Source organism: Crotalus tigris, unplaced genomic scaffold, assembly GCF_016545835.1.
Source record: "Crotalus tigris isolate CLP2741 ecotype Arizona unplaced genomic scaffold, ASM1654583v1 scf7180000019504.2031707, whole genome shotgun sequence".
NCBI classification, from domain to species: domain Eukaryota; kingdom Metazoa; phylum Chordata; class Lepidosauria; order Squamata; family Viperidae; genus Crotalus; species Crotalus tigris.
Window position 1 is genome coordinate 253,080 of NW_024097570.1, and position 22,910 is coordinate 275,989.

The 22,910-nt window shown below is 41.8% G+C and overlaps 1 protein-coding gene across 5 annotated transcripts in view; it reads right to left on the reverse strand.

The window, feature by feature from the left end:
* MAP9 (microtubule associated protein 9) overlaps positions 1 to 22,910 on the reverse strand; it is an 83,659-nt gene that overhangs the window by 15,585 nt on the left and 45,164 nt on the right. For 2 of the 5 annotated variants that reach the window (XM_039363075.1, XM_039363076.1), the window contains exons 9-12: positions 9,673 to 9,834; positions 8,150 to 8,292; positions 7,861 to 7,993; positions 2,844 to 3,001 (exon numbers count right to left, since the gene is read on the reverse strand). In XM_039363075.1, coding sequence (XP_039219009.1) covers positions 2,844 to 3,001; positions 7,861 to 7,993; positions 8,150 to 8,292; positions 9,673 to 9,834 — 596 coding nt within the window. Of the gene's footprint in view, positions 1 to 719; positions 1,072 to 2,843; positions 3,002 to 7,860; positions 7,994 to 8,149; positions 8,293 to 9,672; positions 9,835 to 22,910 lie in introns of those variants that run through there. The other 3 variants (XM_039363078.1, XM_039363077.1, XM_039363074.1) reach the window with 2 other exon arrangements.

Sequence of the window (22,910 nt, forward strand, 5' to 3'; positions counted from 1 at the left end):
TGAGCCATTGGTTACTTTAAATATAGGGGGCAAACAGACAACGTTTTTGGTGGATACTGGAGCAGGCAGATCAGTTGTGAATAATCAAGTTGCTGAAATAGGACCCCATAAAATTCAGATTCAAGGAGTGTCAGGGGAGATTCTAGGGCGTTCGGTCTTACAGCCTGTCACGTGTGTGTTTGAGGGCTCAAAGATTCAACACGAGTTCTTATTTGTCCCCGAATGTCCGGTTTCCCTGCTAGGTAGGGACCTACTTAGCAAGCTAGGGGCCATTATTTCTTTTGATGAGGGACAACAAACACTTCAGATTAAACACCAGCCAGAGGCAATGTGGAGATTGATGGTTAACAGGACTGTGGAAGAGGAGGTTGTGGATGAGACATGGAGGGAGTTTGGAGTGCCGGGGCTGTGAGCTGAGGATAACCCCCCTGGTTTCGCAGCTCACCACCCCCCTGTGATTGTGGAAATGAAACCTTTAGCAACGCCTGTGCGTATCAGACAGAGATCTTGCTCCAAGGAGGCTATAACTGCTATATATGAGAGCATCCAAAACTATTTAAAAGCAGGCATTTTGGTGCCCATCCAATCACCTTGGAACACCCCTATTTTGCCTATTAAAAAGCCCGATGGTTCCTTTCGGCCAGCACAGGACCTAAGACTCATAAACTCCATAACTGTCATGATCCATCCTGTTGTGCCCAACCCCTACATGTTGTTGAGCTTAATTCCTCCAACTGCAAAGTGGTTTTCAGTTGTGGATTTGAAAGATGCTTTTTTCACGATTCCTATTCACAAGGCTAGCCAGCCGTTGTTTGCTTTTGAGTGGGAAAATCCAAATACTGGGCAAAAAGCACAGTATACCTGGACCAGGCTGCCACAGGGCTTTAAAAATTCACCTACCCTGTTTGGAACAGCCTTAGCAGAAGATTTACAGCATTTTGTGCCCCGACAGAGGGGTGACACGCTTCTGCAATATGTAGATGATGTGCTGGTGACAGGCAGAACTGAAGAGACATGCTGGGAGAACACAGAATCTCTTTTACACTTACTGTTGAAGTGCGGCTATAAGAACTCCAAAAAGAAGGCACAATTAGTCAGACGGAAGGTGAAATATTTGGGATATGAGATTGAGGGGGGGCATAGGGCTTTAGGCTGGGAGAGGAAACAAGCTGTGCTAGCTATTGCTGAACCCCTTAATAGGCGGCAACTGAGGGGCTTTTTAGGTCTGGCAGGGTTTTGCAGGATATGGATACCAAATTTTGCTCTATTAGCTGCACCTCTTTATTCAGCTACAAAAGGAGGTGATAGGGAACCTTTTGAATGGGAGGGAGAACAAAAGAATGCCTTTAGGGAAGTGAAACGAGCCCTCACATCAGCTCCAGCTTTAGCCTTGCCTAACTTAGAGAAGCCTTTCAATTTGTATGTTGATACCAGGAAGAATGTTGCCTTGGGGGTGTTAACTCAACAATTAGGACAGTGGCAACGCCCGGTGGCTTACTTATCTAAGCAATTAGATGGGGTTGCCCAAGGCTGGCCACATTGTCTGAAGGTTCTTGCTACTATAGCAGTCCTTTTACAGGACTGTAATAAATTGACCTTCTCATGTCCCATAAGTGTCCACACCCCTCATGCAGTTCATTCTATCTTGGATAATAAAGGGCATTTGTGGATCAGCAGTCAAAGGCTTTTTAAGTATCAGGCGATGATGATTGAAAATCCTCAAGTGAAATTAGTGGTGTCTAACCGGCTAAACCCTGCCACCCTATTGCCCACAGAAGTGGATTCAGAACACAACTGCTTGCAAGTTTTGGAAACTGTATATTCAAGCCGTCCGGATTTATCTGATATTCCTCTTCAGGATGCTACCCTAAATTGGTATACAGACAGCTCGAGTTACATGCAGGATGGGAGGAGGGTTTCTGGATATGCGATTGTGAATGATGAGGAAGTGGTGGAAAGTAGTCCGCTAGGAGCAAACTGCAGTGCTCAAGTGGCAGAATTGTGGGCATTAATTAGAGCATTGGAAAGAGCGGAAGGGGAAACTTTAAATGTCTGGACAGATAGTAAATATGCTTTTTTGACTCTGCATGCTCATGGGGCTGTGTATAAGGAAAGGGGATTCAGGGATTCTGCGGGCAAACATGTGTTGCATGGACATTTGATCAAGCGACTTCTCGATGCTGTGCAGAAACCAGCAAAAGTTTCTGTGATGCATTGCAAAGGACATCAGCAAGGGGTGGATCGGGTGGCTCAGGGGAATAGAAGAGCTGACTTGGAAGCTAAGAAGGTGGCAATGAAAACAGGACCCATTCCTGATCTGTCAATATGTGTGGCAATAGACATAGGGGACTTGCCTCCTATCATTAAACCAACATACTCTCAGCAGGAGTGTGTGAAAGCAGTGAATGATCTCAAAGCTACTATTAAGGATGGGTGGTATCTTTTGCCTGATGGACGTATTTTTGTCCCTCAATCTTCAGCATGGGCTTTATTTCAGGCAGCACATGAAACAACACACATGGGGAAAACTGGATTGGATGCTGCTATTGGGAGGGATTACTATCTACATGGGTCGGCTGGGATAGCTGCTTGAGTGGTTTCACAATGTGGCATCTGTGCTAAGGTCAATCCTCGACAAGGGCCCCTACTACCACCTGGAACCATACCTGTCTCTTACTTTCCTATGAACTCTGTCATGGTTGACTTTACAGACATGCCAAGATGTGGACTATACAAAGCTTTATTGGTATTTGTGGATAAATACACTGGCTGGCCAGAGGCTTTCCCTACAAAGACTAAACAAGCCAGGGAAGTGGCAAGATTATTGTTAAAAGAACTAATACCTCGTTTTGGTTGCCCGTCTTTTATTTCCTCTGATAATGGTCCTGAGTTTGTTCATCAAGTTAATCAAGCAGTGGCTACTGCTGTGGGATCCAAATGGCGGTTTCATTGTGCTTTTCATCCTCAGTCCGGTTCGAATTCTGAACGAATGAATCGCACACTGAAAGAGAAAATTACTAAGATCTGTGCTGAAAGTCACCTGAAATGGCCTGATGCATTGCCCTTAGCTCTCTACGCTGTGAGATGTGCTCCACGTAGACAATACAACCTATCCCCATATGAGTTGATGTTTGGGCGTCCTCCTACGCTGCTGAGAAGAAGTTTGGCTGGATGGCCTGATTTGGGCCATCAGGGGGGAGTATGGGCTCTGAAAATGGTGCAGGAACTGAATAAGCAAGTGGAAAAACTTAGGAATTATGTTGTTGAACAAACACCTCCTAAACTAATAACAAGATGTCATCCCTTTAAACCAGGGGATAGGGTGTGGGTGAAACATTGGAAACATGAACAACTGGAGGGGAGATGGAAAGGACCTTATGAAGTAATAATGGCCTCCCCTTTAGCAATAAAGATTGCAGAATCTAAATCTTGGATCCACTGGACCAGAGTTAAAGCAGCTGCAGAACCTCTGTGGACAGTGAACAGGGATCCCAAGGTTCCCACCAAACTCACTCTTAAACGTGTCTAGTATGTGTAATGAATATTTTATTGTTGTAAACCAGATATTGTATTAGCACAAGTGTATCCTGCACATATATCTACGGCTGTCTGGCTGAAATTCAACCCCCTGCTAAGCCACACCCGGAAGCTGGCTTTCTACGCACGGGAGAAGATCTACGGCTGTCTGGCTGAAATTCAACCCCCTGCTAAGCCACACCCGGAAGCTGGCTTTCTACGCACGGGAGAAGAAAGGATGAAGGGCTTCCTTCTGCTTTTATATAGTACTATTGTTGCATGTAATAATGTTTGTCTTTCTAATTTAGGCCAATGGAGCAAGCCAGAAGAAGCTCCACGCATTATTCAATCTTATGCTATAGGCACGGGCACTTGTGAAGGTCACCCCCCTATTGGATTTTCCCCAGAATGCTGGAATGGTAGCTGGCCTCATCCTTGTCAATTTCCCCAAGCATTTGACAGAATAGTTAAAGAAGCCTGTATTACAAGACCACCTGTCAATCCCGAAGCCTGTCAGTATGTTGGATATATTCTTAGGAAAGGCATATGTGTAAAGGCCCCATATAAGAAGCCTCCTCCTCCTGTTACTCTGGAGTGTGGGCCTCCCTTATTCTGGGGATGGGAGCGGGTCACCCTAGTCTCGCAGTTGAAGACGGGATGGAAGGGGACTTGCATCGTACATGTTATCCCGGTGGAATTTGGAGTAACTATCCAAAGACCCCCGAGGAAGCGCCCAGAGAGAAAGCGAAGTAAAAGGTCCCAGCAGAATAAGGATATGCCCCATCCATTGGAATCAAGGATGCAATATAATTTGTGGGTCCAATTGGCTAAACTAGCCAACACAACTGATTTTTGCCTTTCTGAAGCATATGACATGGAGAATCTGCTGTCCACATGTTTAATACCCGTATGTGTTCCTGTCACAGCAGCCAAGGAGTTCAGTCACCACGAGTTTAAAGAACATATAGGCTATGAAACAATGTACAGCTGGGGTCACATTTCCAAGTTTCTACCCACTGATGCTTTAGCTTTACATACTCCTAATGTAGCCATTCCAGAAGACTTACAATGTGCACATATCACGGGGTGTGAGCAGAATACACCTTCACCTCATTGCCTGAAAGTGAGCCAAGAAAGGCTAAATTGCACATCTTTCCAAACAATGTCTTTTGGGTATGCAAACATATGGTTACCTAAAGGGTGGTTCTTCACTTGTGGGAAAGACACTTTCAATTATATTCCTGCCAACATAAGCACATCATATTGTTGTCTAAGCAGACTGACTACCTTTCTACCAGATAGATCTCTTTTCACCTCCCCTAACACCACACGATACAAAAGAGCCGAGGTACTAACAGAGAATTGTGAGTCTTCCCGCACTCTTCTAAATGCAGCAGAATACAATGCTTTGGCTGTCTCGTTAGTGGGAGTTCCTGCACTTGCTCTGAGGGCCCATGTCAATATAAATTCTGTGGCCTGCAACTTGGCTAAAACTATAAATGCCACTTCAATAGCCTTGTCTGCCATCAATCAGGAGATGATAGAATTACGCAAGGCTATTTTGCAAAATAGGGCAGCCATCGACTATCTTTTACTTCGCCAACATATGGGATGTGAGGCCTTTGAGGGGATGTGTTGTTTTAACCTCTCAGATCAATCCCCCGTCATAAATAAACAAATCAAAGTACTCCATAAAATGGCCTCAGAGCTGCAAATAGATTCCCTGGGAAATTGGTGGAGCAGCTTATGGTCTTGGCTCCCAATAGGCCTTATTGGAAACATCATAAGAGCAGTACTCATTTTTATGGCTATTCTGATCAGCAGCTGTTGTCTCCTGCAATGTACCTTTTCAATGATGCACAACATAACACTACCTAAACGAGTGTCCCTGCTTGCAGAGAGAAAAGCTACAGCTCAGGTTATGGCTATGTGGGAATTCCAGAGACAAGAGTATAACAACATACATACATCAGACCCAAGTGTTACAGAATGAAACTTATCTGCATGGATGAGATAAGTCTCATCAGGGGGGAATAAAGTGGTACCTGGAAAAATATTAATGGTCTGACAAAGAATATGGGTAAAAAGCAGATGGCCCACCAATGATTGTGTGTGTAAGGGAGGTTTGTTTTGCTTACAAGACAACTCTTAAATTTAGGATGGCCAGACATCCTGTTCCCAGCTCTGCACATGATATATTACTAACTGCTTGTCACATGGTGTATCTAAATTGCTTAACACTTGATATATTGCTGATTGCTAAAAACATTCCAATGTAAACGAGGAGCTATCGATTATAGATCTGTCTAGTAGTTTTTCTATGTTAGAATAAGGACCTATAGAATGTAATGTGACCTGAAAATAACCCCAGAAGGGTTATAAAAATGGTCATCAATGGACAATCGGGGTTCAGATTTCTACAGCCAGGATGGCTCTCTGAACCTGCGCGCAATAAACTTCCTTTTCCTGAAAGAGCTGATTCAAGTTTTTCAATTCTACAACAGGAGGGCTTATATCAAGCCACACAGAAGAGAGGAAACCTGGACAAAGTGTACTTGCCTTGCCTACTTATTTGTAAAATTCCTCTGGAGTTTGCTGGAATAGGTAACACATTCTGGGTCCAATTCTCCTGAACCTTCCTGGTAGCGATTAATAAATTTTATGAAACATAAATTAGCACTCCTATTGACTGACAGATAAAATGGTTAAAGTCTGTGAAACAGGCTTCTTTTCCCAGTCAACAGGAATGCTGATTTACCACCAGCTTATCAGGCACTCAGGAGCCAAGGACTTGGCAGCACAAGGAAACAACAGTCAATGACTTAGTAGCCAGCCATTAACACCCCAATAACCAGCCATCAATATCCCTATTGACAACTAAATAGCTGCACATAACCAGGCACCACACAAATACTATGCACAGAATAGCCCAAAGCACACATTCTGATAGAGACAAGTCCCGGTGACTGACCCATATTGGATTGTGCTAACTGAAGCTTCTTTTTTGTATGCCAACATTGTAGATTTTGTCATTATCAACAATACTGTAAAACTAAGAAAGTAAAGCAGCTTCAAGTACGCAATCAGACTCTTGTAGCTTCCACACACCAGGATCCAAACATATACCTACCTCTACTTGAGAATTTCAATTAAAAAACTACCTGTATTTTATAAAACTGTTTCTTTGTATCTACTACATTCACTCGCTTGCACAACTGCTGCTATGCTACCACTGGTTCAGGCAGTGGTGACATGGTTTTGTAGGAGTGATTGTTTCTAATAATGAACAGGAGAAGAGAAAACTCTACTGACTCTATTAGCAGGGCAAGAAACCGCTAATATGGCAAATTGCACTCTGAGTCATTCTTCTCTATGGAATAAATGGACTTTCCTTTTTGTTAAGAAAACTATTAAAATTATCATAATGGGAAAAAGATAACTTAAAAACATGAACCAAAAGGTAGATACAGAGCTTCCTATTGGCAGTTACAGAAGAGGCAGTAGGAGTATTTTTTCAGATATCTTTCTCAGACCTGTTAGATTCAAAGTGCACAGCCATTTAATGTTTAGTATAATATTGCTTAAAACATAAAGAAAACCCAGTAAATATTGGGTGTTAAAGAAGCCAGGCAAGGATGACAAAATGTGTGGGATAAGGATAATTAATCATACCATTTGGTATGAGCAAAAAAATTCCATTTATTTATTCTATTGGTATGGAAGTGAATTTTTTTCTTTTGTTCAATCATGTTTGATTCGCTGAGACTACCTGGACAAGTTCCTGCAATTTTCTTAGCAAGGTTTTGCTAAGAAGTGGTTTTCCATTATGTCCTTCCTAGGACTGAGAGGAAGTAACTAGCCCAAGGTCACCTAGCTGACTTTGTATCTAAGGTGGAACTAGAACTCATGGTCTCACAGTTTCTAGCTTGATGCCTTAACCATTACACCAAATTGACTCTCATGGTAGTTATAAGAAGGATAATTTATTTCTCAGTAAGTTGGCTCTTAATAGACTTCTTAATAATACTTTCTGACAATCTACCCCAACTCCATCCCTCATGACAACAGTAATAACATTCGGATTGAACATATCTGACTATTCTTATGTTATATCTATAGCAGGATTATTTTTCTACATTATGTAAACAATATTTAATTTTAGTAGGCAGAAATCCATCACTGAAATGTCAGGCACATAGATATTTTCTAGATGCACTGTAAAAACTTAGCAAAAAATGTTATACTACCACCATCCGGTCTTTTCAGAATAAGAGTTTATGCACATTTCAATGCGTATGCATACGTGAAATTATATCTCACATTATCACAAATACAAAGACTTACCAGCCATTTTTTATATTCATCTAGAGCTCTTTTATCTTGTTCTTCTTTCTCAACCTGTTTTTCTACTTCTTTTTTCTTTTCTTGGATTTTTTCTTTTTTCTTTTGCTTCATGAATTCTTCTTTGTTCTCATTCCTAAAAGTTAAAAGAAAAAAAGTTTCATAATATAGAAGAAACATATGCATTTTCATAAAATATATAAGATGTGTAACATTCTATATATGCAAAACAAGCTTACTTAGAAGTAGCTGACATAATCAAATTTATAAAATTCAAAATTATTAATTATACCATTTTTCAACTGCAGATCTGCTATCTCTTCTCTTCTCTGCAACAAGCTCCTGCTCCTTCTTTTTTAATCTTTCAACTCTTTTCTCTTTTTGTATTTGCTGTTTTAAATATGCAGCTTTCTTTTTTTTCCATTTTTCAAAAGCCTAAAAAATGAATAATAAATCTATCAGACTAGATCCAGAAATGCTTATCTTTTGACACTTTATTGAATAAAAAGCCAATAAATAAAAAGGAAGTTTACAATTGCCATGAAATTTAAAATTAATTACAGATACTTCTCAACTTATCACCATAATGGAGCCTGCTCATTATGGTTGTAAGTTATGATGATCATTAAGCAAGACATCCACATGGTTACCTTGCTTAACGAACCCCATCCCTGTTCTCCCTGATGCAGTTGTTAAGCAACAGGTCATTATGTAGAGCATCGGATACTTCAGGGATGGGAGAGGCTCTGGGAGGTCTAGTATAGGCCCAAGCCACGTGCCCTGGCTTCCCAAGGCCTCTCCGGCCCCAAGGCACCTCATGGTCTGCTTCCTGCTCCTGAGAGTCCACACAGGTCTTGGGCCTGCTTTCCTGCCACAGTGGCCTTGGGCCTGCTTCTTACTCCACTGGGTCCCACTTTCATCACTAATTGCTCAGTTATTTTCTGTAGATCTCCAAAGCTTTTGTTAGGAAGGAAAGCAGGCTACTCCACCCCTCAGCATCCCAGCAGGCCGCATGGCATAGCCCAGTCCTCCTTTTGTAAGTTCTGTCCTCCCTCAAAAAGTGTCCTTCTTCATGTCCTCCTTTTTGATATTTGAAGACTAATCTGCAGGCTTTTTTTTCCCCTCATGGAATGCTCAGAACAGTGTTCCGGCACCTTTTTTGATGGGTTTAGGAATTGCTGCTGAGCGCGCCAAAACACCCGGCTGGCAAACTTTGCAAATGCAAGTTGTCTGTATTATTGTTGCAATGAATAAAATGTTTGTTTTATTTACAATATTTTTTTCTTCAATTTATTTGTGTCCTTCTTTTCATTGTAAAAAAGTTGGTCTCCTTAATTTTCATTGCAGCTGCTATGAAAATGACGCCTGGTTCCTGGACAGATCCATGAAGCTTAAAGATGCCAAGGAATGGAGCAGCCTGCTCTCCTTCCCTAACACAAACTTCAGAGATCTACAGAAAGTAAAGGAGAGTCACATGGGTGGGACCCAGTGGGGCAAGAAGCAGGCCCACGGCCAGTGGAATTCCAGCAAAGCAGATTAGGGAGGAGATGGGAAGTCTGCTGCAGTGTCCCTGCAATTGCTGTAAAGATGAATTTGTCTGAATTTTGCTCACATGTCCATGGGGACACTGCAGCAGCAATAAATTTGAAACCAGATTGTAGGTGGCTTTTCAGGCATCCATCATAACTTTGAATAGTTGCAAAGAGGCTGGTGATAAATCGAAGACTACCTGTACAGCACTGAAAATATAGTTCAATTAGAATTTTTTTTATGATTTTTCACCAAATTTAACATTTGCAAGACATAAACTACTACCTTTTGTGCCTCTTCTTTTTTCTTCTCATTTAGTTCAGCTTCTTTCTTTTTCTTTGCTGCTTCCAATTTTTTTTTCTCAGCCAATTTTTCTTCTTCTTTTTCTTTCATGGCCTTCCAAGCTTCAAAGGATGCAAGTGCTTCTTCTCTTTTAGCAGCTTCTTTCTATATGGAAAGTAAAGTGGCATTGTAAATGTTGTATAACATTTTTATTATGCTCATATAAACTAATAATCTTGCAGGCATGTTAAATTGCTGGTTTCATAAGATTATTTTTTACTTCCAAACACATAAATTCAACATTCTCTACATTCAACACAATAAAGCATAGGTCCCCAACTTGTGGGCCATGGCCCACTACCGGGTTGTGGGCTGTTGGCCACTGGGCTGCCTGAATGGCTGGCCAGTGCACACGTACCCCCTACTCATGCTAGCGTCGCAGTATCGCACGGGCGCTAGCAGTACTGTGAGCATCGTACAGGTGCTAGCTAGCATCACGAGTGCACTCCCCACTTGTGCTAGCATCGCGGCAGTGTGTGGATGCTATTGTCGCTGTGGGTGTACACTCCCCCCACTCGTGCTAGCATTGCAATGGTGCATAGGAACTAGTGTCGCCCGAGCATTGTGCAGGTGCTCATGGCCCCGTTGTGTCATGCATGCAATCGTGGCCCTGTTCATGTGCTTGCAGCCACCTTCACATGTATGTGCATGTAAAGGCGTCTCCACCCCCCCTGCACCGGGCCGCCAATGAAAAAAGGTTGGGGACTCCTGCAGTAGAGCACAGATGCTGCTAATTTTGACCTATTTATCTGAAATGGTAGATATTAGTACAAAAATATCTAATAAGACAATTGTGTCACTTCTAGTTTTGATGTCACAGTGATGAAGATGCAGGAAGATGGGGCTCTGTCTTTCTCATTTGGTTTCAAAGACTTTACAATATAAGTTCTGGATCTGGATAAATTTGTACATTAGAAAAAGCAAGGGGTTGTTGGTGCTCTCTGAGCTTTGTTGTTTTCTTACAGACATTTCATTACCCAAAGTAGGTAACATCAGATGAAATCTCATTTCAACCCTGAACTACAACTATTATCCTTAATTAGAAAAGCTTTAGAATACATGGAAAATATTTTATTAAATTTTTTCTTTCCCATCACCTTTAGTAAACCTACTTTTAAAAATACATAGTGACTTTTCTGTTATAAACACACTTGTTTCTAGCCAGCATTGCTTACATTCAAGGATGCTTGGGAGATCATCTATGCTTCAACCCAATACATTAGGAGGGCAGGAAGTTAGGGAAGGCTGTTATAGAACTTCTCTAGAGTAATAAACTGAATGGATAGAGATTCAGATTTTGATTTAGGAAATAAGACTTCAACTACTTCTTTAAAATGAATACATTGGATGGATGCAACACTATTTCATGAGGCAAAATGTGTTTTAGGATTAATGGAGGTACAAATTAGCACCTGTCTGCAACTCCTTAACCAAATACATCTTTTGCCAGAATTGTGCCATAGTCACTAAAGGTGTCAATGTAATTCCAGGATAAGGTCTGCTTAAGGAAAAGCAGACAGATGCTACATGAGCATTCTTGCATGTGCTGAATCACTTTTTTGCTTCTGAATCCAAACTATTGCACAATTGTCTATTTAATTCAGATTCTGTTGGAATATTCATGAGCAGGAAGAGTCATGTGGTAACTCAGTCAGCGAATGTGAAGAAAGTGCTACTGAGTCTGTGCAAAAGAGTATTGAGTTAGGAGCTGGATTTCCAGTCTCAGTTTTGTCTCTGGTCTGTCTCTGTAAGAAGTCTTCAATTAAGCTATGTTGCTGTAAAGAAGAATGTATGGTAATGTAAATATTTTGATATAAAGAAGTTATTTTGAATCAGCTAAATGCAGTCAACTGTGAGAGCTTCTGATTTATTTTTTTTACCAATAGAGAAATTAAAATTCTCTAACAGGTTATGGGCCCAGAGCTTACTAAAGACTGCATTGTAATTTAAAGCTGGAAGAAATTGTCTGTGTTTAGAAAGTATAAGAACAAGGCAGAATTAGCAGAATGGCTGCAATGGAATTTAAGGAAAGCTGTGTGCCTCGTTTGGGCCAGAAGAATTACATTATATGGGCTGCAAAAATGGAATGTTTGCTGAAGGCTAAAGAGCTGTGGTATATTGTAGAAAATCCACCACAAGTGTTTGCAGGTGCTGATCAGAAAAGTCATAGTAAAGCAATGGCTTATCTCATCTTGAATTTAGATGATGAACAATTTCTAAATGTTGCAAATTTAAAGACTGCAAAGGAGATTTGGTTGAAGTTGAGATCTGTGCACTATATATGCAATATAGTGTAATTGTCAAGAAAACTTTACAGGGCCTGTTTGCAACCAGGTGAATCTGTGGAACAGCATTTAAATAAAATGCAAAGTTTATTTTGGGACTTAGAACAATGTGGGATTAAATTCCCTGAGTCCCAGAAGGTTTTATTGGTGTTGAACAGTTTAGATAAAACTTGGGACACAGTTTCTATGATATTTGAGTGTAAAGAAGAGCAAGACTTAAATTTTGAGGCTTTAAAGGCATGTTTGCTTAATGAACAAGAAAAGCGCCATTTCAGAAGCAGCCATGAGGAGGAGAAATTCCTGAGGAGGGGGTCCAGACTGCAAGTCTCCAGAGAAGAAGAAACAAGCAGATCGGAACTGGACAAAGTTGCAACAAAAGAAACATTTTGCAGGCAGAGAGCTAAGCAAGAAAAGAATTGCTACATTTGTGGAGCAAAGACACATTTGCAAAGGAACTGTTTGCAAAGGAACTGTTTGCAGCAAAGGACATTTGTGCAACCAAAAAGGACTGCTTTGCAAAAGGAACATTTTGGTGTTGCAAAAGTTGCTATAGCAACAACAGAGACAAGTGGCTAATAGATAGTGGGGCAAGTCAAACAATTGTTAATGACTCTGAATTATTTTGCAGGTTTGTTCCAGTAGCACAAGAAGCTGTGGCTTTGGCAAATGGCCAGAAAGCAAAAGTCATCGGAAGAGGCGATGTAAAAATTCCATATTTGGAATCAAAGTTTACCAATGTGCTTTGTGTACCTGAGATGGAACATAATTTGTTAAGTGTGTCTAATTTAGACAAACAAGGTTTTGAGATCATTTTTGTAAATGGGAAGTCTCTCATCAAAAGGAATGGGAATATTTGTGCAGAAGGCATAAAGGAAGATAATCTATATGTATTGCAGGGACAAAAGGTTCAATGTTCCCATATATTTAAGAATGTTGCAGAGCATGATTCATGTGTTCATCTTCTGCATAGAAGACTTGGCCATGCAAGCTTTAAAGTTTTGCAGCAAATGCAAGATTTTGCAGAAGGGCTAAATTTGAAGGGATGCAAAACATATTTAGACTGTGCAGTATGCAAAGCATCAAAGTCAAAGGCATTCCCAGTTAGTAAATGTAGCACAAGACAAACAAAAAGAGTTCTAGAGCTGGTCCATGCAGATCTGGTGGGAACTATGCAAGCCAGTTTGGGAGGAGCGAAATATGCACTGGTAATTGTTGATGATTATAGCAGGTATTCGTTTTGCTACTTGCTTAGAGATAAGACAGAGGTGCTACAACAATTCAAACAGTGGGTAAGTTTTGTAGAGAGAAGGTACAGACAACAAGTGTGTCAGTTGCAAACTGACAGAGGTACTGAATTTATGTCAACTAAATTCCAACAATGGTTGGGGCAGTTGGGGATAAGACACAGACGTACAAATCCTTACACAGCAGCAGAGAACGGTGTAGCTGAAAGAAGGAATGGTGTTTTGCAAACAATGAAAGATTCATTATTAGAGGATTCTGGTATGAGCAGGTCATATTGGGGAGAAGCCATATTGACTGCCAATTATATAGTTAACAGGCTGTGGAGTTCCTCCATTAATAATATTCCATATGCCATTCTATATGGGAGAAAGCCATCACTGGCACATTTGAGAATTTTTGGAAGTACTGCATGGGTACATATTCCAAAAGCAATCAGAAGAAAGGGACAGCAAAAGGCAAGAAAGCTCAGGTTTGTGGGCTATGAGCCAGGGTCAAAAGGATATCGCTTTAGCGATGGAAGTAAAAGAGTTATAATTTCAAGTTCTGCTAATTTTGCAGAACAAAATTGGGACAGAATTAATGCAAATTCTGGGTATGTCTCACTTAATGACGGTGATCTATTTAATGACAATAACTCATCTAATGATGGAAAAATTATTGAAGATGTCAATGTTCAGGGAGGAGAGGCTGAACAAGACATGAAGCCAGAAAGACTTGAGACACAGGAGCAGTTAATACCACGTAGGTCAGAGCGATGTAATAAAGGAATTCCGCCTGACAGGTATTCTGCCAGCAAGGTAAAGGTTTGCAATGTGTGGTATGAGCCAAGAAGTTATAAAGAGGTGTTGGCATTATCAAAAGCTGAACAGGAAAGATGGAAGGAGGCCATGGATAAAGAGATGAAATCCATGGGAGACCATGAAGTATTTAAATCAGTGACTTTGCCATAGGGAAAAAAAGCTGTGGGTTGTAAGTGGGTATATAAGAAAAAGGTATTGTCAAATAATGATGTACAGTACAAGGTCAGGTTAGTGGCACAAGGTTTTTCACGATTAAAGAATGTATTAAGTTAATAGGTCTGATGTCTCTTCCTGTCATGAAGGGAGGAGTGTTGGAATATTCATGAGCAGGAAGAGTCATGTGGTAACTCAGTCAGCCAATGTGAAGAAAGTGCTACTGAGTCTGTACAAAAGAGTATTGAGTTAGGAGCTGGATTTCTAGTCTCAGTTTTCTCTCTGGTCTATCTCTGTAAGAAGTCTTCAATTAAGCTATATTGCTCTAAAGAAGAATGTATGGTAATGTAAATATTTTGATATAAAGAAGTTATTTTGAATCAGCTAAATGCAGTCAACTGTGAGAGCTTCTGATTTATTTTTTTTACCAATAGAGAAATTAAAATTCTCTAACAGATTCCATTTATAATAATTAACTATTTCACAGGATGTCTGTAAGGACCCACCCCACTTTGCATCTTAAGAAGACAGAACTCTTGGAATAATTCTTTCAACAGGCATTCTTTATTAAGAGAAAATGGTTGCAGGCGTTCTAGATAGGACTTGGGGTCCAAGCTCTCCCATTCAAGGTTTGAAGGGGTTCCCCAGTAGCCCCACCCAATCACCCCCTTCTTCCAGCGACAGTCTCAGGCATTACGCTCCCACCCCCTTTTCCTTACTGCCGGCTGGATGGAGACTTCAGAGAGAACTACATGAAAGGTAATAGCCCCATTATCTGCCAGGAAGTTCTTTCTCCCTGGTAAATGTTTGAGCTTAAATTGGAACTGGTGAAAATGCTGGGACCAGCGGGCTTGTTTGGGATTGAGTTTCCTGGGTGTTTTCAGGGCTTCCAAATTTTTGTGATCAGTCCACACCTGGAAGGGGATTTTGTTGCCTTCCAGGAACTGTCGCCACATGAGTAATGCCCAACGTATCCCATATGCCTCCTTCTCCCATAAGGGCCAGCGCTGTTCTGTTTCCGTGAGTTTCTTGGATGTATATGCACAGGGTTGCAATACTCCATCATCGTTTTCTTGTAATAGAGCAGCCCCCACTGCCACATCACTTGCATCTGCCTGTATTATGAAGGGCTTTTCCATGTCTGGGTGCCTTAGTACTGGTTCGGCAGAAAAAAGTCTCTTTAGTCTCTCAAACACTGCTTGGCACTCCATTGTCCATGTTAGTGGCTGGCTAGGTTTTACTGAGGATGCTCCCTTCGTTTTTAGTAAGTTAGTGAGAGGCAAGGCTATCTGGGCAAATGAGGGGATGAATTGGCGGTAAAAGTTTGCAAAGCCCAGGAAACTTTGTAGTTGCTTTCTTGTGCGGGGTTAAAGTGGGAAAGAAATAGAATAACAGAATAAAGAAGAATAAAGTATAATAATAATAATAATAATAATGAAAAATCACAAAAAGCAAAAATCATGTGTCTGCATAATCTCTGAAAGAAAGCTGTGTTAGCCAAAAGCTGTATTAACAGTACGTGAATGACCTAATGCATATTTAGAAACATTGTATAAAAGTAAAAACTGCCTTCATTGTATTCCCATGAGAAATGGACCTAACGTGTGAGAAACTATCTGAATGTTACACAAAAGTAGATTCCATATACAATGTAAGATTCCATCTATGCTTCCTTTGTTCCTGAGAAAAAGAAACCTATAAAGCTTTAGTTTAGACCCTCCCCCTTGTTCAGAAATTTGTTGATTGTTAAATCACTTCTGAACCTTTTTGCGCAAAAATAAAGATCTCTCTTTCACCCATGGAATTTCGTAAAAGCCCTTTATTTTTTTAAGGCTTTATTTTTCCACAAGATTTATGGCGACTTCTCTGCCGGGACATTTTTAAGGGCTTTTAAGAAAAAGGATTTAACCTTCCAAGACGGATTGCCCTGGTGGGGCCCCCCCTCTCCTAAACGACGACAGCTCCAAAGCCGGCTTCGTAGCTCTTGACTATGAGGAGACCTCGACGGAAGGAAAGGGAATTAACCCATCAGGAAGCATTCCAGTCTGAGGATCCAAGAGGGTGACAGACAGATCTTAAATCAACAAAGGAGTCTGGAAAAACGCCTGCAGGCAAGTATTGTAAAACAGGGAAAACCTGATCCCTTTTGGATCGGAAGAGGGGACTGATCACCCCCTAGAAGGCAAAGGTGGCGTCCTTAAGCCTTCAATAGGCAGGATTGTGTGGGAGGTTAAACCATTGTAGTTCATGCTGAGTGATCAATGGTAGTGTATTAGAGAAATGGGTGGGAAAAAGTCAAAGGAGAGCGTTGGCCAGACGCCACTCCAGTGCATGTTAAAGAATTTCAAAAAGGGTTTTTCTAGGGATTATGGAGATCCAAAACCAAATCCAGCCATGTTAAAAAGATTCTGTGAATCTGAGTGGACTGCCCTGGGCGTAGGGTGGCCAAAAATGGGATCGGCGAATCCCGAACTCGTTGCACGGGTTCATCAAATTGTGACTGGAAATGGTTATTGGGACCAGTACCCCTATGGAAAATCAACATTGCACAGAGACCCAGATGGTTAGCAAAATGTCAGATAGAGTGTGCAAAGATATATTTGGCAAGCCAAAAAGCCAAGCCTCAAACAAAAGCTAAGATTTTCAGCCAGGAAGATAGGGAGGAAATTGCCAGACCACCCCCCTACGTTCCTAGAAGAGAAGAAGGGAGAATAAATCAGCAAATTCCACTCCCTCTGCCTGAAAGAGAAGCCCAATTTCAGCCAGAAGCCAGTGAGGAAGGAAAATTAGCAACAGCTGGATCCCTTCAAGAAACAGATAAAAGCTTGAATAACTTTGAAAGTGAAACCTCAGTTTCTAGCCGCACCAGGAGCAAGTTAGAAATAAAGACAGAAGAAAATATTGCCCCTCTAAGAGAGGTGTTGGTTCCTGGACCAGATAACACTAATATTTCAATGCTACAATATGTTCCGTAACCGTGACAGGGAAGTTGGAACCGCCCTGTCGCTTATCTGTCAAAACACCTGGACATTTCTTCACAGGGCTGGCCTCAATGTTTAAAAATTCTAGCAGCAGTTATGCTATTACTGCAGGAGGCAAACAAGTAACCTTTTCAGCTCCAGTGACTGTTTATACTAGTCATGCCTTGCAGACAATCATTGATAATAAAGGACATTTATGGATAAGTAATCAACGAATGCATAAAATACAGGGTCTTTTATTAGAAAATCCACAAGTTACACTGCAACAATGCTCAACTTTAAACCCAGCAACTCTAATGCCAATTCCTGATTCAACCAAACCTGCTCATAACTGCATGCAAACAATAGAACTACAATATTCTTGCAGACCTGACCTTACAGACCAACCCTTGCATAATCCAGACTATCAATGGTTTACTGATGGTTCTAGCTTTATGGATAAAGGATGTAGATACTCTGGTTATGCAATAGTTTCTCAAACTTCTACTGTTGAGTCAGCACAGTTGCCTAGTTAAGCCAGGAGATAGAGTGTGGGTAAAGCACTGGAAATCAGATCCCTTGAGCCCAAGATGGAAAGGACCGTATACTGTTGTCATGTGTTCTCCTTTGGCAGTGAAAACCCTGGAAGGAAAGTCTTGGATCCATTGGAGTAGAGTGAAAGCAGCTGCACCTGCAGATCCGGTGACCTACAAGGTGGACAAGACTGACAAGCCTTTGGTGTTGAAATTTACAAGAAATACAGCAACGGGTTCCCAAGACACGGTGTGATCAACAACCTTGCTGAGACACCCCAGGAAGCTGTCTCTCTACGCACGGTGGAAGATATGAGGATTCTACAGCTCGTAATATTTGTTAATTATTTAATATGCACACACATTCCTACACAAAAATCAGTACAATGGCTACACGAGAGGTCATAATGCAGAAACCCTCTAATAAAGAATTATTGAGTAGCACACACAAGAAAGAGCAGAAACACAGGGAAACCAAGGTTGTCAAAACTGTATCAAAACTACAAAACAAGGAAACCAGATAACCAAGACTTTGATTTACCATACAGTTAAACCAGAAGGGTGTCAAGATAGTTCTCCTGACTCTTGTACATACAATAGAACTACATATAAATTTTGTAGAAAAGGTGTCCAATATCAGTGTTATAACCCGAAGTCTGATCCTGATCGTTGGGCCTTACAAATCAAAACACATAGAACAAGAACTAGCTATAAGGACCAGGCACTCTTAGGGATCTCCCAATGGAAATCCAATCCACACTCCAGTTTTAGCGTCACCTTTGATGTTTGCAAAGCAGCTAATTATTGGACTCCAACATATGGTTGTGGAGGGATCGGTAATATTCACAACTTTATCCCAAAACATAAGTACTTGTGCCCACCAGATGGATGTGCAGTCAAATGTAAGTGGTGGTCATATATTAAGTGGCATACCCAAGACCCAAAAGAGATAGACCACATCTTGTTTGAAAAGAATGAAACAAAAGCAAATTCCTGTGGAACGGATAACTGTAATTTGGTGACTCTCACAGTCAAGAATGGCAGTTGGTTCCTAGAACAGAATAGGTGGGAAGGTAAGAAATGGATGTTTGGGATAGGAATAGATACAAATGGCTATGACCCAATGTCAGAAATAGAAGTCAAAATTATAACTGCAACCAAAAGACCAGAACAAAAATCATTATTTTGGTCATATTATGAGGAAATGGAGAGCCTACATATTCCTGAAGTATCTAGACATGTAACTAATACCTTTGTTAAGTTAGCAGAAGACATTGCCCATACTTTAGGCGTGTCTAACTGTTTTGTGTGTGGTGGAACAAACATGGGAGAAAGGTGGCCGTGGGAGGCACAAGAGTTAAATTATACCAAGGTACTAGAAATGTCTAAAAATAATAATTTAACCTATACAAGTGGGAAAGATGGTGATTGGGGTCTCACTTCCAACTTGGTAGGACATGTATGTTACTCAAGAAACAAAACAGAATCTTGTGTAGCAGTAGGTGACCTCCTATGCACAGGGACATGGGAAGATGGTAAATGGTGGTCTGGAACCAATGAGACCACTGCTATGGATCTTGGAATTAACAAGGCTGCTATAGCTATGAAGGTTTGTAGGCCTGACAGTCTTGTTAATTCTAGGGTGTATTTTAATTCCTTGCTTGATCCCCTGTCTTATAGCCATGATTCGGAGGATCTCAGAAAGTACAGCCCAATTAACAGCAAAACATGAAACAATGTTAGCCTTATGGGAATATAAAATGGTACCTTCAGGAGATCCGGAATCAGAGGTAGAATAATGGAAGTTTAAGCTGGAAAACTTCCAAAAGGGGGGAGTAAAGTGGGAAAGAAATAGAATAACAGAATAAAGAAGAATAAAGTATAATAATAATAATAATAATAATAATAATAATAATAATAATAATAATAATAATAATAATAATAATGAAAAATCACAAAAAGCAAAAATCATGTGTCTGCATAATCTCTGAAAGAAAGCTGTGTTAGCCAAAAGCTGTATTAACAGTACGTGAATGACCTAATGCATATTTAGAAACATTGTATAAAAGTAAAAACTGCCTTCATTGTTATTCCCATGAGAAATGGAGCTAAGGTATGAGAAACTATCTGAATGTTACACAAAAGTAGATTCCATATACAATGTAAGATTCCATCTATGCTTCCTTTGTTCCTGAGAAAAAGAAACCTATAAAGCTTTAGTTTAGACCCTCCCCCTTGTTCAGAAATTTGTTGATTGTTAAATCACTTCTGAACCTTTTTGCGCAAAAATAAAGATCTCTCTTTCACCCATGGAATTTCGTAAAAGCCCTTTATTTTTTTAAGGCTTTATTTTTCCACAAGAGGGTGGTGCCCATTCTAATACTGCTCTGACCTTCTCTGGGTCCATTTCAATGCCCTGGGGGGATATGCGATAACCTAGGTAGTCTATCCTTCCTTGGTGGAATTCACATTTTGAGACTTTGGCATCTAGGTGGGTAGCTCGCAGTTTCTTTAAAACTGCTCTGACAAGGTTGACATGTTCCTCTTTTGTTTCGGTGAAGATAAGAATGTCGTCCAAGTAAACCAGGACCCACTTAAACAGGTGCTCCCTTAGAAGGCCATTGATTAATTGCATAAAGACTGCAGGGCCCCCTTGTAATCCAAATGGCAAGAGTTTGAATTGATAGCAACCCATGGGGCAGTTAAATGCGGTCTTCCATTCATCCCCTTCCTTAATTCTCATGCGATAGTAAGCTTCCCTTAGGTCTAGTTTAGAAAAAATTTTCCCTTTCAAGAGGTGTGACAGCATGTCTTTCATGAGAGGCAGAGGGTATAGGTTGCTTTCACTGATTGTATTCAGGGCCCTATAATCAACGCACAAGCATAAAGAGCCATCCTTCTTCTCTCTAAAGAGGACCGGGGCAGCCACTTTAGGCTAGGCTGGCTCAATGAACCCTCTGTCTAGATTTTTTTTTATGAATCTTTCAATTTCCTCCTTCTCCTTTGGGCTCATAGAGTATAATCTGGGCTTCGGGAGTTTTGCCCCAGGCTTGAATTCAATGGCAAAGTCTGTGGGTCGGTGGGGGGGAAATCATCCGCCCTCTCCTCACTGAAAACTTCAGCAAGGTTTCTGTATTCCTCTGGTATTTCTGTTAGTCCCTTTTCCTCTCCCATGGATGCTTTTTCTATTTTTGATTCTGGTAGCCCCCCTTGGGATTTTAAGTCCATAGGGTCCCCCTTTGGGAATTTGATTTCTGTCATCCTCCAATTTACCCAGGGGTTCCATTTTTTAACCATTCCATCCCTAGGATCATTGGGCATTCCATGCCTGGGGTCGCCACAAACGTTATGTCCTCCTCATGTTTGCCCAGGGAAAGGTGTATTGGTAAAGTGGCTAGGGTAGCTGGCACCCCCTCTGCTATGGATCCATCTAACTGGCCAAATTAGATTGGTTGTTCCAGTCTCCTCAACAGAATGCCCAGATTCCCCACTACTGTCGGGCTAATGAGGCAGCGGGTGCAGCCAGAGTCTATTAAGGCTTTCACCTTCACAGCTTCGGGCATGTGGGGAATTAATATAGTCACTGTCTTGAGGATGGCTACGATGCGTCCACTTACCAGGGGTTTGCCCTCCGAGCTGTCATCTGAGGCGTCCACACGCCCTGCGGTGTAGGCTGGAGTTCTTTCCCCTGATGAGCAGAGGTGGGGATTCCGCAATTTCCATAATTCTCATGGTAGTTTCTTTTGGCTTAGCTGAAGTCTTTCCGGATTTGCTGATTGGGGATCTGTCTAGGTTGTGCTGGGGGCTTTGCAGCGGCATTCTACAGCTCGATGCCCTTCTCTTCCGCATTGAAACACCCCATTTGCTTCTTGGCTGTAGCCAATGGTTTCACTGGTTCATGTGTCAACTCAGGCAGGGAGTAGCACCATTGTTTTCCTCGGCGGTGCCTCTTCAATATGTCGATCTCTGCTTCCTCTGCCAAGACGTACCATTCCTCAAGTTGGTGTGGTTCCCCTCGGGGCAGGCAAGCGTCATATAGATCATAATTTAGTCCGTCTTTCAAATGGCCAAGGAGGATGTCTTCTGGCCAGTTCAGTTTCCTGGCAATGGCCCAGAATTCTTGTGTAGATTCGGCCACCGGGGGTTTGCCTTTCCTCATCGTTTTTATCCTTTCGCGGGCTTTGCGATCAGCCAGGGGGTCTTCAAATCGTCTTCTCAGAGAGGACATGAAACGGTTGAAGTCATTGAGTTCTGGGGCATTGGAGTCGTGCAAGTTCACCACCCAATCTGCAGCCGGTCTGTCCAGGGCAGATTGCACGATCTGGATGCGGGCTTTGTCGCTGGGGATGTCCCGCCCGTATTCCTCCATGTAGCTGAGGACTTGGGTTAGGAAAAACCCCAAGCGTGTTGGCTCCCCTTTGAATTTCACCTCCAATGGCGGACATCTTGGAATGAATCGCTGCCTCTGTTGTTGGTGGTAGTGTCTTCCGTCCAGATCGCCATCTGTGGTTCGGTGGGGGGTGGGGACTAGTGGATCAGCAGATGTCCCCAGGGCTGCAGGTTCCCTTCCCCCTCGGTGTCTCTCCCTTTGCAGCTCCAGGAGCTGGGATGGCCGTAGGGCTCAAGGTTCTCCTCTCCTAGGGAGCTGAGAGTTCTCTTCATCAGGTCAATAGCTTTCTCTAGGATCCAGTCTGAGTACGGTGTCCAGCTTTCTCCCTCTTCACTTGCGTGCAGGGATTTCTCCATCTCCTGCTTCCATTCTGGTTGCTTGGCCCTCCGTCTCAGGGTCACCTTTCTTGATTCCTTTCCCCACTCACTTTTCTTCCCAACGCCCATTGACCAGCGAGGCTTGTGGTCCCGTGTCTCCACCACTTCTTCTCCTGAGGAATCTGACCTCTCGGATCCCAACATCCGGCAAGGTTCCAGTTGGGGCAGTGACTCTCTTTCCAGTGAGTTTCCCCCCTTTCTTGCTCCATTGTCTGACATGGTAATTTTTTGCAAAATCCCCCAGCACGGGTCTCCCTTCTAGGTGTATTAATTTTGCAAGTCCGGTCTAATGTAAGGACCCACCCCATTTTGCATCTTAAGAAGACAGGATTCTTGGAATAATTCTTCCAACAGGCATCCTTTATTAAGAGAAAATGGTTGCAGGCGTTCTAGACAGGAGTTGGGGTCCAAGCTCTCCCCTTCAAGGTTTTAAGGGGT